This window comes from Scatophagus argus, chromosome 7, assembly GCF_020382885.2.
Source record: "Scatophagus argus isolate fScaArg1 chromosome 7, fScaArg1.pri, whole genome shotgun sequence".
NCBI lineage: Eukaryota > Metazoa > Chordata > Actinopteri > Scatophagidae > Scatophagus > Scatophagus argus.
This window is the reverse complement of record NC_058499.1, coordinates 10,112,389-10,125,466: the sequence shown is the minus strand read 5'-3', so window position 1 is coordinate 10,125,466 and position 13,078 is coordinate 10,112,389. Positions and strand designations below refer to the sequence as shown.

The window sequence follows — 13,078 nt, the reverse complement described above, 5'->3', positions numbered from 1 at the left end:
CGGGCCGATCATTCGAGAGTTTTTGGGCCAATCGGCGCACAGTACGTCCTGGACCACTATCTGATGTGCAATAGGCTTAATAAACGGCTCATCTAAATATTACAGAGCTGTGTGAGCGCTCAGACGGAAAGAGTGTGCGGGAACACGTCGCTTTTCACAGCGTCCTCCATTTGCCTGCACACAATGGTGGCAGGACTCCTGTCTTTTACATTAGTATAAGTACGCCACCACAGAGTAGAAATACTTTATTATAAAATCGACTTGAAGTAGGCCAGCAAAAGTAGAGGAACTCATTATAGCGGAGTTGCTCATTTCAGAATAATTCATATCGTAGCCTATTGCATTAATGCATCTATTCGATGCTGCAGCTGGTAAGGGTAGATCTCTTTTGAACTAGACGACTTTCTACTTCCGGGCATCCTAATCGATAGCAATCGATCGCAATTCTTTTTAGCTGATTTAAATATATATTTTTTTATTAATCTGAAAAGCAGTCTACTAATTTTTGGAACAAAAATTACAAAATGAAGTGTAGTAGCCAGAAGTAGTATAAGTAGAATAAATAAATAAACTGCATGCATCTCAAAACTGTGCAGCTTGACTGGGGGAAAGGTTGTGAGGGAGGCTGTCTGGAGGGGTGCAGATATGAGGGGATTCAGAGGCACAAGGAAAAACTAGACATGAACGGGAGATCTCAGGAGGACGACTGGGGGCAGGACGGATGGCTGGAGCTGGTCTGGAGAACAACCACAAGGCAGGGCACAAGGACAGAGCAGGGGTAGGAGGACGAGCAAATAGGTGGTGCCACTCTGAGGGACAAGCAGGTGGACCTGCAGATTGGGTGGAGCAGCACTGGAGGATGAACTAGAGGCCAGTGACTGCAGTGGGGCTGGTCAGGAGGCCAGCAATGTAGGTGGGACCACTCCAGAAGCTGCAAACGGATACTTAGATGGTTGATGACAAGCGTAGGACTGGAGGCCAGAAGAGAGACTGGTGAGCCAGTGGAGCTGGAGAAGTGGAAGGCTGCTGCAGCACAGGAACTGATAGCTCAGGACGGACGGTGTGTAAAACACTTGACCATTGTTTATTTGGTCATTAAACAAGTCCTGATTGTGCCCGATCAAGTGGAGCAAATCAGCCAGGTAAAATCTGGAAAGGGGGCCTGTGGTCCATGCTCAAAACTGATTATATTGAAGTCTGTTCACCTTAAGGTGCTTCTGTAAACAGTGATACCTGAATAATAGTATAATATACTTAAAATGACTAAGCAATGCAATCAAACTCATTATTTTTAACAACAACAATAATAATGATTTATTATTAAGTTTTACTTAACATGTTGAGGTAATTCCAGGCTAATGGGTGAAGAGGTCGTTTTTTTCTTTAGAATATTAGCAATGGTCTCAGTGGTCCACTACATGTGTAAAACATGCCTTAAGACATAATGTAATATATTACATGTCAATATATATCATATAACTTATGGTCCTGCCTTTTTGACAAATCTAAATGCTAAATATTGCAGGGAAAGGACAATTTTTATTATTCACTCTTTCAAACGAAATAATTTTGTCTTGCCTGTTTTAGCTGGTTTGGAGGGGGGCACCTTTTAAGATATTTACATGTAGTTCGAATATGTTTTCTGTGTGTCTAAGCGATCATCATTTTTCAAATTGTTGTTTGACTCCAATGGGACTTCAGTGATCAGTAGGTGTCAACAATTGCATCATTTTTAAGACTCTTGCCATCATCAACGCTTTAGCTTTTACAGCTGAAAATGAGGAGTCTGGTCATCATCTCATTAATAAATAGAGGTGTTGCAGTTCCCACTTCTACCAGCAGATGGGGCAGATGTGTTCCTTTAACAGACACCTTCTTTGTCCTCATTTAACCCGAGGATGCAGCAGCAGTCGGTTATGTTACATCAAGAAATACATGTAAGCACGCCTGATAAATGTGTTATTTCATTATTAATGATGTGTTCTTGGTACACAAGGAAAAAAATTACTATTTATAATAAGGCAAACATTTGCTCGAGTTTTCCTTTTACTGTTTGTTAGTTTAGCAGTACTTCTTAGTTGTTAGTTTAGCAGTACTACTTAGTTAGTTTACTGTACTTCCCATGTCGGTGGGGCCAAGCAGAGCTTCATCTGCATTCAACACATTCACCTCCACAGTGACATCCATCCACTGCCCGAGGTGTCTGTCTGTCTGTCTGTCTATCTGATGCTTACAGTCCATTGTGTCATTTCAGGGTCGTTTCAATGCGATGCAGAAATTTGCAAATCAGCTCTTTTGGTCTCCAGCATATCAGACAGGATTATCCTCAAGCAGCATGCAGCCTGTCTCCCCGTTTGTCCATTTCTTCTGCCACAGCTCATCAGGCTGACAGAAGCGCTGCACATCTGACCCCAGCAGCTTTTCCAGGCTTTACTTCAGTATCACAGCCAACGAAACAGGCTGTCAGTCAGAAAACCTGTCGGCTATTGTCAAGTATTCAATAAAGTCAGATGCAGAGGGTGACTAAGTGTATTTAGGACAATTTTGTGGTTCTTGACTTGAGTATTTACATTTTGCTAAACTTTCCTCTCTCCTGCACTTCAGAGGGGAAATATTGTACTTTGTAGTTCTCTACACGGGGCTGAAACGTGTCACTTTTAAAGATAATTAAACTGTCCAACAGTAGATAAGTAGTTTCTGTCAAAGCACCACCTGGACAATAAAACAATAAAAACATGTTAATAATTTCAGAGGCTACGTTTTACAAATGAGTACTCTGACCTTTGATATGCAAATGCTTATTCCTGCTATATAGTGTCAGAAGTATTCAGAGCTTTTGCTCAAGTAAAAATGGCAGTAATCACAGTGTAAAAATACCACATCTCCTGCATTTACTTCAGTGCCCAAATGCATGTTAAGTAGCAACTCAGAGCAGATCAGGGCTGTTCTGTGCTGAGTAGTTCACATATTTTAGTAGTTCTTGTATTGTTCTTATATGAGTTCTTATATTACTGTTGTGTTATTGATATATTTTTATTAAAGCATTATTGGATCATTAGTAATGCTCGTTTATTACCGTGTAAGCAGCAGTGTAATGTAGTTGGTCTATAAGGTCTATAATAATACATCATATTTTGTATGTAGATTGTATTTTTCATCTGTAAGATTTTCATCTGCAATACAACGAGTTAGTAAAACATTCAAACAATGCAGTGCAGTAAAAAGTATAATGTTTCCCCACTGAAATGAAGTACAAAGTACTGAAGCATAAAATGGAACTGCCCAAGTGAAGTATAAGGACCCTGTAATTGCACTTTGAGTAAATGCACCGCACTCATCACGATGCGGTGTGGTAACGGAGTATTTATGTGTTGTTATGAGCAGGAGAGGATGTGAAAATTCCTCTCTGAATAAAGTTAGCTTGAGCTGTGGCTGCCATTGTCCTTTTATTTAAAACTTGCTCTTGGCTCATCCAAATTTCTGAGCTATTTTGAGCCACAGTGTATGAATACATTTTAGTCGTGTCACATTCATGTCAATCTGAACTGCATTTTAGTTGTTTTTCTGGCTATCTGTGTGTGCAAGAAAAAAACGACACAGTTATTGGCATTTGGTCAAACTTTAACAGCACATTTATTATTAATATCAATAAAATACCTCAAGAAAACAGACATAAAATACTGCTTATCCTGTTAATGAATAAGTACTTCTTACATTGGTCTCAGATTGAACATTTCAGGGCTCATATACAGGTTATTTTTGTTATTTCTGAATCTGTTGTGTGTCATCACAGCTTTTTCATTTGTCTACAAACGCCCCCTGAAACTAAAGCAGCACTGGGATGATCATCTTCAGAACATCCAGGAGACTGTGCGATGATTACCGGTCTGTAATGATGTATTATGTGTAATTATGTATTTACAGTAGTGTAAGAAATATTCTGATCCTTTACTTAGAAGCAGCAATACAACTATATAGATAAAAGTATGGCTGCATGCACCAGATTTGCATTAAAAATGTAACAGTATTTTTAGAAACTGAATTTATTTTTTCACTCATGACTGTCAAGTAAATGCACCAGAGAAAGAAGTTTAAAGAAGCACAACATGGAAATATTTTAGTAATATTGAGTAAAACTGCACTAAAACACTATTTGACTTTGTGATAGTAGTGAAGGCATGACAGTACTGCACAATACACAGTGCTTTGACAGAGATAACAGAATAAAGGAAATAATAAATAAAGGATAAAACAGATGAAAAAAATTCTTACATACAATATAAGACATTGCATGAATCCAACAAAGCAAACAAAAAGCAAAAATAAAAAGTCAATGTACATAAGCCTGTGTATGTCATAATAACAATCTTAATAAATAATAAACATGTGCTGCATTTTCCTTAAAACTGCTTTAAAATACGTGTTGAAAACGTGAGTGATGGGAGACAAAGTTTTTTTTAGAGGACTTCCTCTTTTAAAACACACACACACACACACACACTGACCATGTGATGTGAATGCCCTCTGTTACGGTGACGGAGGGGGGAGGCAGCAGTTCAATGTAAACCGCTCCACTGAGGTAGAATAGCGGCCAACATCAGGAGTCGCTCAGGCAGTCCGAGCTGCAGGTTTCTCGAAATGTGCGATTTCTTTCTCCAGCGCGGATTATAACTCCGGTAGACCTCGTCCTCTAATGGGGTGCAACTGCATTAACTAGTGGACAGACTTCCATTAACTGTTTTTTCTCTTTGCCGGCGGCCAGGTCACTGAGCTGTGCGCACACTGTGAGCTTATCCACCGACACCCGGCAGGAGGAGGCGCAGCACACTGACGATTAGTGTCCTAAAGTGGCACTTTTTTTTGACCCCCCTGCACTGTTCTGCCACCGAGACCGGATCACGTGAACAGGTGACCTCGAAGCCGTCATGTTATCGATCTCTTAAAAGCCTCAAGGAAGTTAAAGAGCAGAGGAAAGGGTAAGGACGGCAAGAATTCAGTTTCAACTCAAAATTCAGCTCTACTTTGTTGAGCTCAGCTACCAGCAGCACTATTACTACTATTACTACTACTACTACTACTACTACTACTATTACTATTACTACTACTATCATTACTATTACTCCACAGTTTGTTAGATATTTTCTGCTGGTGTTTTCTGATCAAGCTGTAGATGAAGGGACGAAGAGACACCTGACAAAATGCTGTGGCATGGCGGCAAGAGTGTTAATCGGTCCGGACCATGATGCTGTTCACAGCCGGTGGGTCCAGCTACAAAACAGTAGCAGCTCCCAGACTGGGAGTTGACTTGTCACAGACACTACCCCATCAAATGACTCTTTCCTGACTCACAGTCAGTCAGGCCACAACATGGGCAACTCGGCCAGGAAGGGAGAAGAGGAAGAAGAAGGAGGAGGGGAGGGGGGAATGGATGGCGAGGGGGCAGAAGTCTCAGAGAAGAAGAAAAAGACAGAGGAGGAGGAGGTGGAGGAGGAGGAAGAGCTTCCACTCGGGGTCGAGGAGATGTTTGAGAGTGGGGATCCTGTGCTGGATCTGAGCTACTGTAAATTTAAGCGTTTGCCTTCACGTGTTTGCGGATTGATGCATCTGGAGAAACTGTATGCATGTGGAAACAGCTTGCGCACCCTGCCAGACAGCATCTCCCATCTGCAAGGTCTTCGGATACTTGCCCTCGACTTCAACAAGATGGAGGACGTCCCTTTAGCCGTCTGCCAGCTCACTCACCTCACTCGCCTCTATCTGGGCAGCAACCGGCTGATGAGCCTCCCGCCTGAGCTGAAGAACCTGCAGAGTCTGCGTTGCCTGTGGATAGAGAGCAACTACTTCCAGAGGTTTCCACGAGAGCTCTATGACCTGCCCCACCTCAAGTCCCTTCAGATTGGGGACAACCGGCTGAAGACGCTGCCCCCTGACCTCTGGCATATGGAGGCATTGAGGGGATTATGGCTCTACGGGAACCGCTTTCAAACCTTCCCCAAAGTCCTGCTGCGCATGGAGAACCTGGAGATATTAGACCTGGACCGCAACAAAATATCAGAGTTTCCCAGCCTGAAGCGTCTCCAAGCCTTGCGCCTGTTCTCCTATGACCACAACCCAGTGGACAACCCTCCTAAAGTGGGCGAGGAGGTCCTTGTTGTCGGGGAAGGTGCTGCAGAGTTCTTGGAGGAGCGTGAGGCCAGGAAAGAGAGACGACGAAGGGCAGCAGAGAAAGAGGCCGAAGAGTTGGCTCTGGCAGGAGAGGAGCCGGTGATTCACGGCATCCTGAAGAACAGCGGTTCCAACTCAAAGCAAGCAGCAAACGAAGCTCCAGTGACCTCAGGGGACACGGACATTAAAGAGGAAGAAACAAAGGCAGAGGAGGAGGATGCGGAGCTGCCACTCACTGAATACGATGGAGCCGAGCTTGAATATGATGAGGAGGGGGTTGAATATGAGACGGAGGAGCTGATATGTGAGGGAGAGGGGTTTGAGTATGAGGGAGAGGAGCTGGAGTATGACAGGGCTCAGATGGACTACGAGTATGAGGAGCTGGAGGACACAGACAGACAAGATGAAGGGGAATGAAGAAGCCCTCATACATCTATACTCAAACGGTCTGCAGGCAGGTGGAGGTGAATGAGAGGGTGAGGGTGGGACTTTTCTTAGCTGTGCTGCTAATTCCTAATATACCTTTAACTGTGAAAATAAATGAAGTTTGAGGCATTATGAAACTGTGAACAGACAGCACCTGTGACATCTCAATCAGCTGCAAATGACCAAATCAGAGCAGGACTCAGGTGGTGTGTGTGTGTGTGTGTGTGTGTGAGCAGTGTGTCTGGCTGTTTTACTTTAGGGTTGTTTTGTGAGTGCACACAGGAGATTAAGTCTTCCGTTATTAAATATTAACTCAGCCCGTGAAGTCAGTGTCAATCATTTATGGGAAAAAATGTCATAATTGGGAACCGGTGAAAGTGGCAGCTACTGTTTACATGACTCACACACTGTAGTGTTTCCACACATCATGGCCAGTGTCTGTTTTATGTGCCTGCCAGTGCACCTCACCTTGTCTCATTGCTATTTTTAAAAACCCAGACTGTGCACCCATGTAAATGTGTGTATTGGATTTAGATTTACATAATATTTATGGCATGCTAAACACAACCCCCAACCCTTGTCAGTGTTGTGTAAGCAGTTAGTGGATGTCAGTGCCAAGAAAGAGAGGGAGACGAGCAGGATTATTAGAGGGATGAATAGCTGGGGTGCCTCACCATAAAAGGTGAGTCCATAGGGAGGCCTCCAGATGTGAAATGGACTCACAAAAACTCAAATAGGAGCTTATTATTCAAATAAAAAAAAAACCTGAAGCCCTCTGCAGGTCAGAGACTCAGGTCCATTGTGACCCTTGTACATTCCTTTTTGTCGGCGACTACACCTTTTCTACCTGTGCAGAAAAGATGAAGCAAACTCGGCCCTTGATCTCCTCTCATCACTGCACTCATTATTCATTTGGGGCTCGTATGTAATCCAATCCTCCTTGCCTCCACGTATCTTTTTCTCACATCTCAATGAAAGAGTGAAATATTTATCCCCAGTGCTGAAATATTTATGCTCACGCTCATGTAGCAGTGTGCCTCGACTCCTGTGTCTGTGCTTGGAAAACAGTACAGACTTAAACTGATGATCGCTTTTCCTTCAGTTTTTAAATGCTTAATGCAAGAATCCCATTTTTTTTATACAAAGAAAATCACATATTTTAAATGTATGTAAGGGTATCTGTGTTATGTCTAGGCATGCAACTAATGAGCATTTTTATTTTTGATGAATCTGCTGAGTGAATCACAGCTGAATCTCATTTAATTAACTGATTGGCCTATAAAATGACCAAAAATAGCCAGTCATGTACATAAATGTATTCACAATAACATTAAAAAGAAAATGTATTAGTATTATTAGTTTAATTGCTGTTTTTCTAAAGCTGAGGGTGACAATTATTATTAGCAATTAATATGAAAACCATTTTCTTGATCAGTAGATCAATTGTTAAATTGATGAAATGTGACAAAACATTAAAAAAAAAACTGATTCCCAACATCTTCTAACTAAAGAAACTTAGTTACTGTAGTCATCTTATATTATGAAGAAAAGTAGAAAATTCTCACACTGACTAAACTGGAACCAGAGAATATTTTGGCTTTTTTGCTGTCAGTTTTGTGTGATGTTGCTTTGAAATCAATGCTGATGCTAACGTGGCTGACATAGCATGCTAACAGTACTTACAGTGACAATGCTAACGTGCTAACATTTAGCAGGTGCGATGTTTACCATTGTGATTTAGCTTTTCAGAATTTCAAGGCTTGCTAGTTAGCACTAAGCGTTAGAGGCTGAGGGAATGTCGTTAGTTTAGCAGATATTTGATGCTAAAATAAAGTATCAGACAAAAAGAAATGTCGAAAGGAAATGCTGAAGGATCACCAAAGTTAAATTCACTTTGAGGGGGGTATGAATATCGGCACCAAAATTTGTGCCAATACCTCAGATATGTCAGTATGACTGACAGCTTGCTGGTGACACTAGAGGAAAGTCAGGAGGATTAATTCTCTGTGGAACACGAACAGATCCACTATTATTGAGATATGTCAGTCTGGATCAAAGTGTTGGAATGACAGAGTTTGCATTAAGCATATTATTTCACTGTTCACCTCAGGGAGATGTACAGGCAGCTAATTAAACATGATCTACGCGGTTTATCCAGTATCAACAATTTTTTTCGCAGTCACTCTGGATTGTGGTTTTATGTTTTTCTTGTTTTGGCACAGCAGTTTTGTGTTGATAACGTAAAGCCGCTGCAGTTACTGAGACTTGGCCCTCAGTAGGTGTATAGCATAATGCTATAGCGTATGACATGTGCCTCTGGAAACTCGGCCCTCCTCGTCGGTCCGTACTCTGCTGCTCGTTCCACAGCTGTGGGTGGCAGAACAGTTTGACACACCGCAGACGTCGGTGGGAATCAGCGCCGTACTCAGAGCAAGTGTAATTATTTTGCTCATTAGTTTACACTCCTCTCATTCTCTGTAGGTCAGCGACAGTGAGGCGGTCAGAGACAACACATCATCTCCCTCACTCCGTCCTTGGCTTTCGTACGACTCAGATCACACAGCTGTCTGACTGGCTGCTTTTCAACTCACACAAAAAGGATTTCACAAAGAGATGAAAATTAGCTGTTTTTCTTTTGACAGCACTATTGTGGTAGAGCACAGACGGGGAGTGATTAGGGTTTTAAGGAAATGTAATACAGCAACAGGTCTTACTCGTGTAAGTGTACTTACACTTGTACTCGTTTATTTCTGCACAAATGTCTCTTTTAATGCACTGAGAGTATTGAGTTAACAAGAAAACTGCAGTTTTTATTTTTGTGATTGTCATGCAGGTACCACCCAAGGCATATGAAGGTTTAACCCTTTAAGATGAACCTGTAAAATTAACAAAAACAGGGTCAAGTGAGTCACAGAAAATGTATTCATGGTGGGGGTTAACGTGTAGAACTTGTTTGCGTACCTGTCCAGGTCTCGGCGGTTGTAACCGCTGTCCATTTTTGTACTGATGATTCCCACAGATTTCACTTTTTCAAAATCAGCACGATGACAGAACCTGTCAAATAATGATATTTTTAACTGGATATCTGACAAACAACAGGTTCCTGCGATATTTCATTCCAGCTGGTTAATCTTAGTATTATGAAAGTATTAAACACACTTACATGCTCTTATAATGTGTAGTGAAGTGTGATCCATCAAAAGGAGTGATAGGGAAAACCTGATTGTTTGGAGCATTGAGAACAAACCCTGTGGGCTGCTAGAAACCACAACAACAGAGTAAAAACAATAGTCAACAGCATCAACCGATAACAAGAAAGGATAAAGGAGAAAATATATAGAAATATGTCAAATATTTCACCTTTTTTCCAATGGTTATCTGAGTTGGTGCATTACTATTACTTTGGGGTGACGGCAGAAGAGAAGACTAGAAGAACAGAGGGAAGGGTGTTAAAGTGAGATCATTAAAATCTATTACAGCAGACTGGGAGCAGATCACTACTGACCGGACAGGCCAGGGGGGCAACGGCACCTCGAGTGAATCCTGTTTCTCGAGAGGAACGGCTGCACACGCCTGGTCTGTCCTCAGTGCCCTCAAACACAAGCACAGAAACGCACTGCTAGAGCTGACGGTCTGTGAAAAACGATAATAGATCCTCTTAAAGGAGAGGTCAAAGTGAGAGAAGTTCTGTGGGCAAACCTGCAGAATAGACGGCGGCGTGAAGTCACTTTTCATCACTGAGCTGTGAGTCTGGTGAGGTTCAACCTGAACATCAGCCAAAGACAAAAAAGTAAACATTGCTCGAGGAAAGACAGACCACAGGTAACTGGGGTACATACTGATTACAGATGTAAATATAGACTCGTTTAATGACTGTTTACTGTACTTACTGGGCATTGTTTTCTCTCCTGAAATGTGTTTAGCTGAAGCTCTGCTCCCTCAGTGAAACCACTTTCTCCTTTTGGCCCCACAGTCACATGGTTATGAGAAACTGGAGGAGGTGCAGCAGGTCATGAGAAGCCAGGCGATAAAATGGTGCTTTTGTATTTCACAAAACTTTAAATTCACATATACCTCCATTTATATTACCTGCTGGTGTGAGATGATGTGGCACGAATGCGTTTCGGTATTCTGTCTGAAGAGATAATTGTGAAGACAGATAATTCACCATCACGTGTCACTCCTCAACATCTGTTATGTTGTTGTGTTTACCCGCCGTTAAGTCCTACCTTCCCCTCCTCAGTCACTGTTGTTTGATGACTCCTCAGCTGATGGAAGCCGCTCGCTCTCGGTTTGCTAACGATGTTCGGCAAAGACCCTGAACAATCAGACCGGATGTGAGGCTGGTAGTCCCGCTGAGTTTGAGACACGAAACTGTCAGATAACAGGAGTCTGTAGACAAAAACAACACACCTGCGTTTGAGCTAACAGGCTTTTTGAGAGGAACAAGCACTTTGTTTATCACAGTCAGACTGTTTGCATGAAAATGAATCAGTTCATGAAGTTGATATACAAAAAGGGCTCGAGAAATCCTGTTCTATTAAAATGTTAACCCAGTGCTATCTAGGAGTATGGAGCCATGCAGATAGCAGCTTTAGTTTAATCTGCCATTTTATGAGAAGATGACTAATGAGTTAAAATGACTAAGATCACCTCTGAGGATTTACTGTGCGGGTCCTTAAAGATTATCCATCCCTAAGATTTCTGCCTCTACCCCTACAACACAGGTTAATATGGTTTGGTTTGCAATGAAAAGTTTGATTTAAAACAGAGCAACATTTTTACAGCAGCTATATAACAGAAAATATTTGCACACTGACTGGATTAATAAGAACATTGTTTCTGGGCAGTCAACTTTGTTAACTCACACATGTTAGTGTACACAAATTTAATAATTTTACCAGATTGCACCTTTTCTCAGGATCGTATTAGCATGTTTCATGTATTTCCTACTTAGCTTTTTTTGTAGCTGTCTGGGCGGGACAAACACCATCTCTATCATTAGCTGTTTTCTTACAGCAGACATTTGAGGAGAAGCACAGGTGTTACTAATGACATTAAGAATTTAAATGCCCCATTAAGTCATGACAGTGTGACAGTGAGCCAGCATTCACAATACCAGTACTGTAAAACCGGATTTGGAAAACTAATTAGAAAATGATTTGCATGGCCAGATGCTATTAAACGAGTGGTGCCCAGACTTCTTCTCTTCCTTCACTTGACAACTGGGACAGTTTTTATCTTTACTTACTTGTACACACAGTTTGATAACACATGTAATTCTCATCACGGCTCCACCCACCTTCCACCTAATCAGCCCAGGTAACTGAAAACACCTGTGAGGGACCTTCAAAGCAGACTACAAAGCAGCTGTTAAGCACCTAAGTTCAATCCTCACCTGCTCTGACACTTACCCAAAGTGAGGGTTGTCAGTGTGGTCCAAACTGGGCTTGTAATATATTGCAGGCCTCTGGTTTGCTGTGAAGCCAGTCCCACCTGGATGTCCGAAGAAAGAAGAGAAATTCACTTAAAGTTATTACTGCTTATGCTGACAATTACTGACTGAGCCCTTTGATGCAAAACAAAATCTTGCCCCTCAGCACACACTCTCTCACCACAGGAAGTGTTGTAGAGTTTGCCTGTGTTGCTGGCCAGTCGTCCCCTGCTGCCTGTTGCTCCAACAGTTGACATGACTGTCCTCCTCTGCTCAGCCATATGTGACTGCTGTAATGGAAACCTTCAGTGACAACAATGATGGATTGCAAAAATCCTCTGGACATGTGCACAGGGCTGTAATCACAAATAAAAACAGCAAACGAGGTGAAACTCCTTTTTTTCTTGTTTTTTTTAGGTTTGTCAGTATTCAGAAGAACACTGGAAAAGTGATTACAAATAATGCAGTAAGTGCTTCATTTATGAAAAGCTGTCAGAGGAGCAGAGTTTAAGATGACAGGGTCGCAGTACAATTGCACTTATTTTTTTTATTCACAACGGATATAAACTACTCTGGAATGAAAATCCACAGTGGAGTAAAGCTTACTTTGCTCCCCAGACGTACCTGTGAGTCCAGGATGTCAGCTCAGCTCTCAGTCTTGTTGTGGTTTTGTAGGTAAACAGGTCTGTGTTGCTAGGAGATTCAGCTCCAGGACAGCGACATGAGAGCCGACTGCGTTACAGTCAACATCAGACCATGTCTCGGCTGTACATCACACCTATGCTTTATCTCTTTAACTGTCAAGTTAATTGATCATGACTGCATCCTCTGGATTATTTAATGTTGAATCAGGAAATGTTATACAACATTCAAGTGGAACAGAATTAAACACTACCGTGTGTGTTTATCTTTGGTCTTAAACACAAAAATCCCAATATATTTTTTTAGCTGATCATAAATTAAGTTACTCTACAGTCATAGTAAGGGCAGAAGTACTCCCTGGGGAGAGATATCTTCAAGTAATTTATGCACAGTATTTACATTTTATGTCAT

The 13,078-nt window shown here is 41.8% G+C and overlaps 2 protein-coding genes across 8 annotated transcripts; one reads left to right on the top strand and one right to left on the bottom strand.

The window, feature by feature from the left end:
• The first annotated feature begins 4,527 nt into the window (after positions 1–4,527).
• LOC124062500 (leucine-rich repeat-containing protein 10B) lies at positions 4,528–7,795 on the top strand. 2 transcript variants are annotated; one of them, XM_046395304.1, is made up of 3 exons: positions 4,543–4,640; positions 4,763–4,976; positions 5,165–7,795. In XM_046395304.1, the coding sequence occupies exon 3, from the start codon at positions 5,368–5,370 to the stop codon at positions 6,580–6,582; it is 1,215 nt and encodes a 404-aa protein (XP_046251260.1). In that variant the 5' UTR covers positions 4,543–4,640; positions 4,763–4,976; positions 5,165–5,367; the 3' UTR covers positions 6,583–7,795. The 2 variants fall into 2 exon arrangements, with proteins under 2 accessions (XP_046251259.1, XP_046251260.1); XM_046395303.1 differs by having other exon boundaries at positions 4,528–4,976.
• A 1,585-nt stretch (positions 7,796–9,380) lies between these two features.
• ppp1r32 (protein phosphatase 1, regulatory subunit 32) lies at positions 9,381–12,771 on the bottom strand. Of its 6 annotated transcripts, none has more exons than XM_046395341.1 (12): positions 12,650–12,769; positions 12,207–12,381; positions 12,006–12,087; positions 10,821–10,983; positions 10,681–10,726; positions 10,482–10,582; positions 10,291–10,356; positions 10,097–10,183; positions 9,952–10,017; positions 9,755–9,846; positions 9,553–9,645; positions 9,381–9,467 (listed from the first exon to the last, which is right to left on the bottom strand). In XM_046395341.1, exons 2-12 carry the CDS (start codon positions 12,304–12,306, stop codon positions 9,449–9,451), a joined length of 915 nt encoding a protein of 304 aa, XP_046251297.1. In that variant the 5' UTR covers positions 12,307–12,381; positions 12,650–12,769; the 3' UTR covers positions 9,381–9,448. The 6 variants fall into 6 exon arrangements, with proteins under 6 accessions (XP_046251297.1, XP_046251294.1, XP_046251295.1 ...); XM_046395338.1 differs by having other exon boundaries at positions 9,755–9,849; positions 12,650–12,768; XM_046395339.1 differs by having other exon boundaries at positions 9,755–9,849; positions 12,207–12,328; positions 12,650–12,759.
• Between the last annotated feature and the right edge of the window lie 307 nt (positions 12,772–13,078).

What these genes read in the sequence shown, in the direction of transcription:
- LOC124062500 (XM_046395303.1), top strand. Translation starts at nt 5,368, where the DNA reads ATGGGCAACTCGGCCAGGAAGGGAGAAGAGGAAGAAGAAGGAGGAGGG.
- ppp1r32 (XM_046395338.1), bottom strand. Translation starts at nt 12,306, where the DNA reads ATGGCTGAGCAGAGGAGGACAGTCATGTCAACTGTTGGAGCAACAGGC. An exon ending in ACATCATCTCACACCAGCAG is followed by an intron (nt 10,583 to 10,680) that starts GTAATATAAATG and finishes CACCTCCTCCAG; the next exon opens with TTTCTCATAACCATGTGACT. An exon ending in TTGCCCCCCTGGCCTGTCCG is followed by an intron (nt 10,018 to 10,096) that starts GTCAGTAGTGAT and finishes CTGTTCTTCTAG; the next exon opens with TCTTCTCTTCTGCCGTCACC.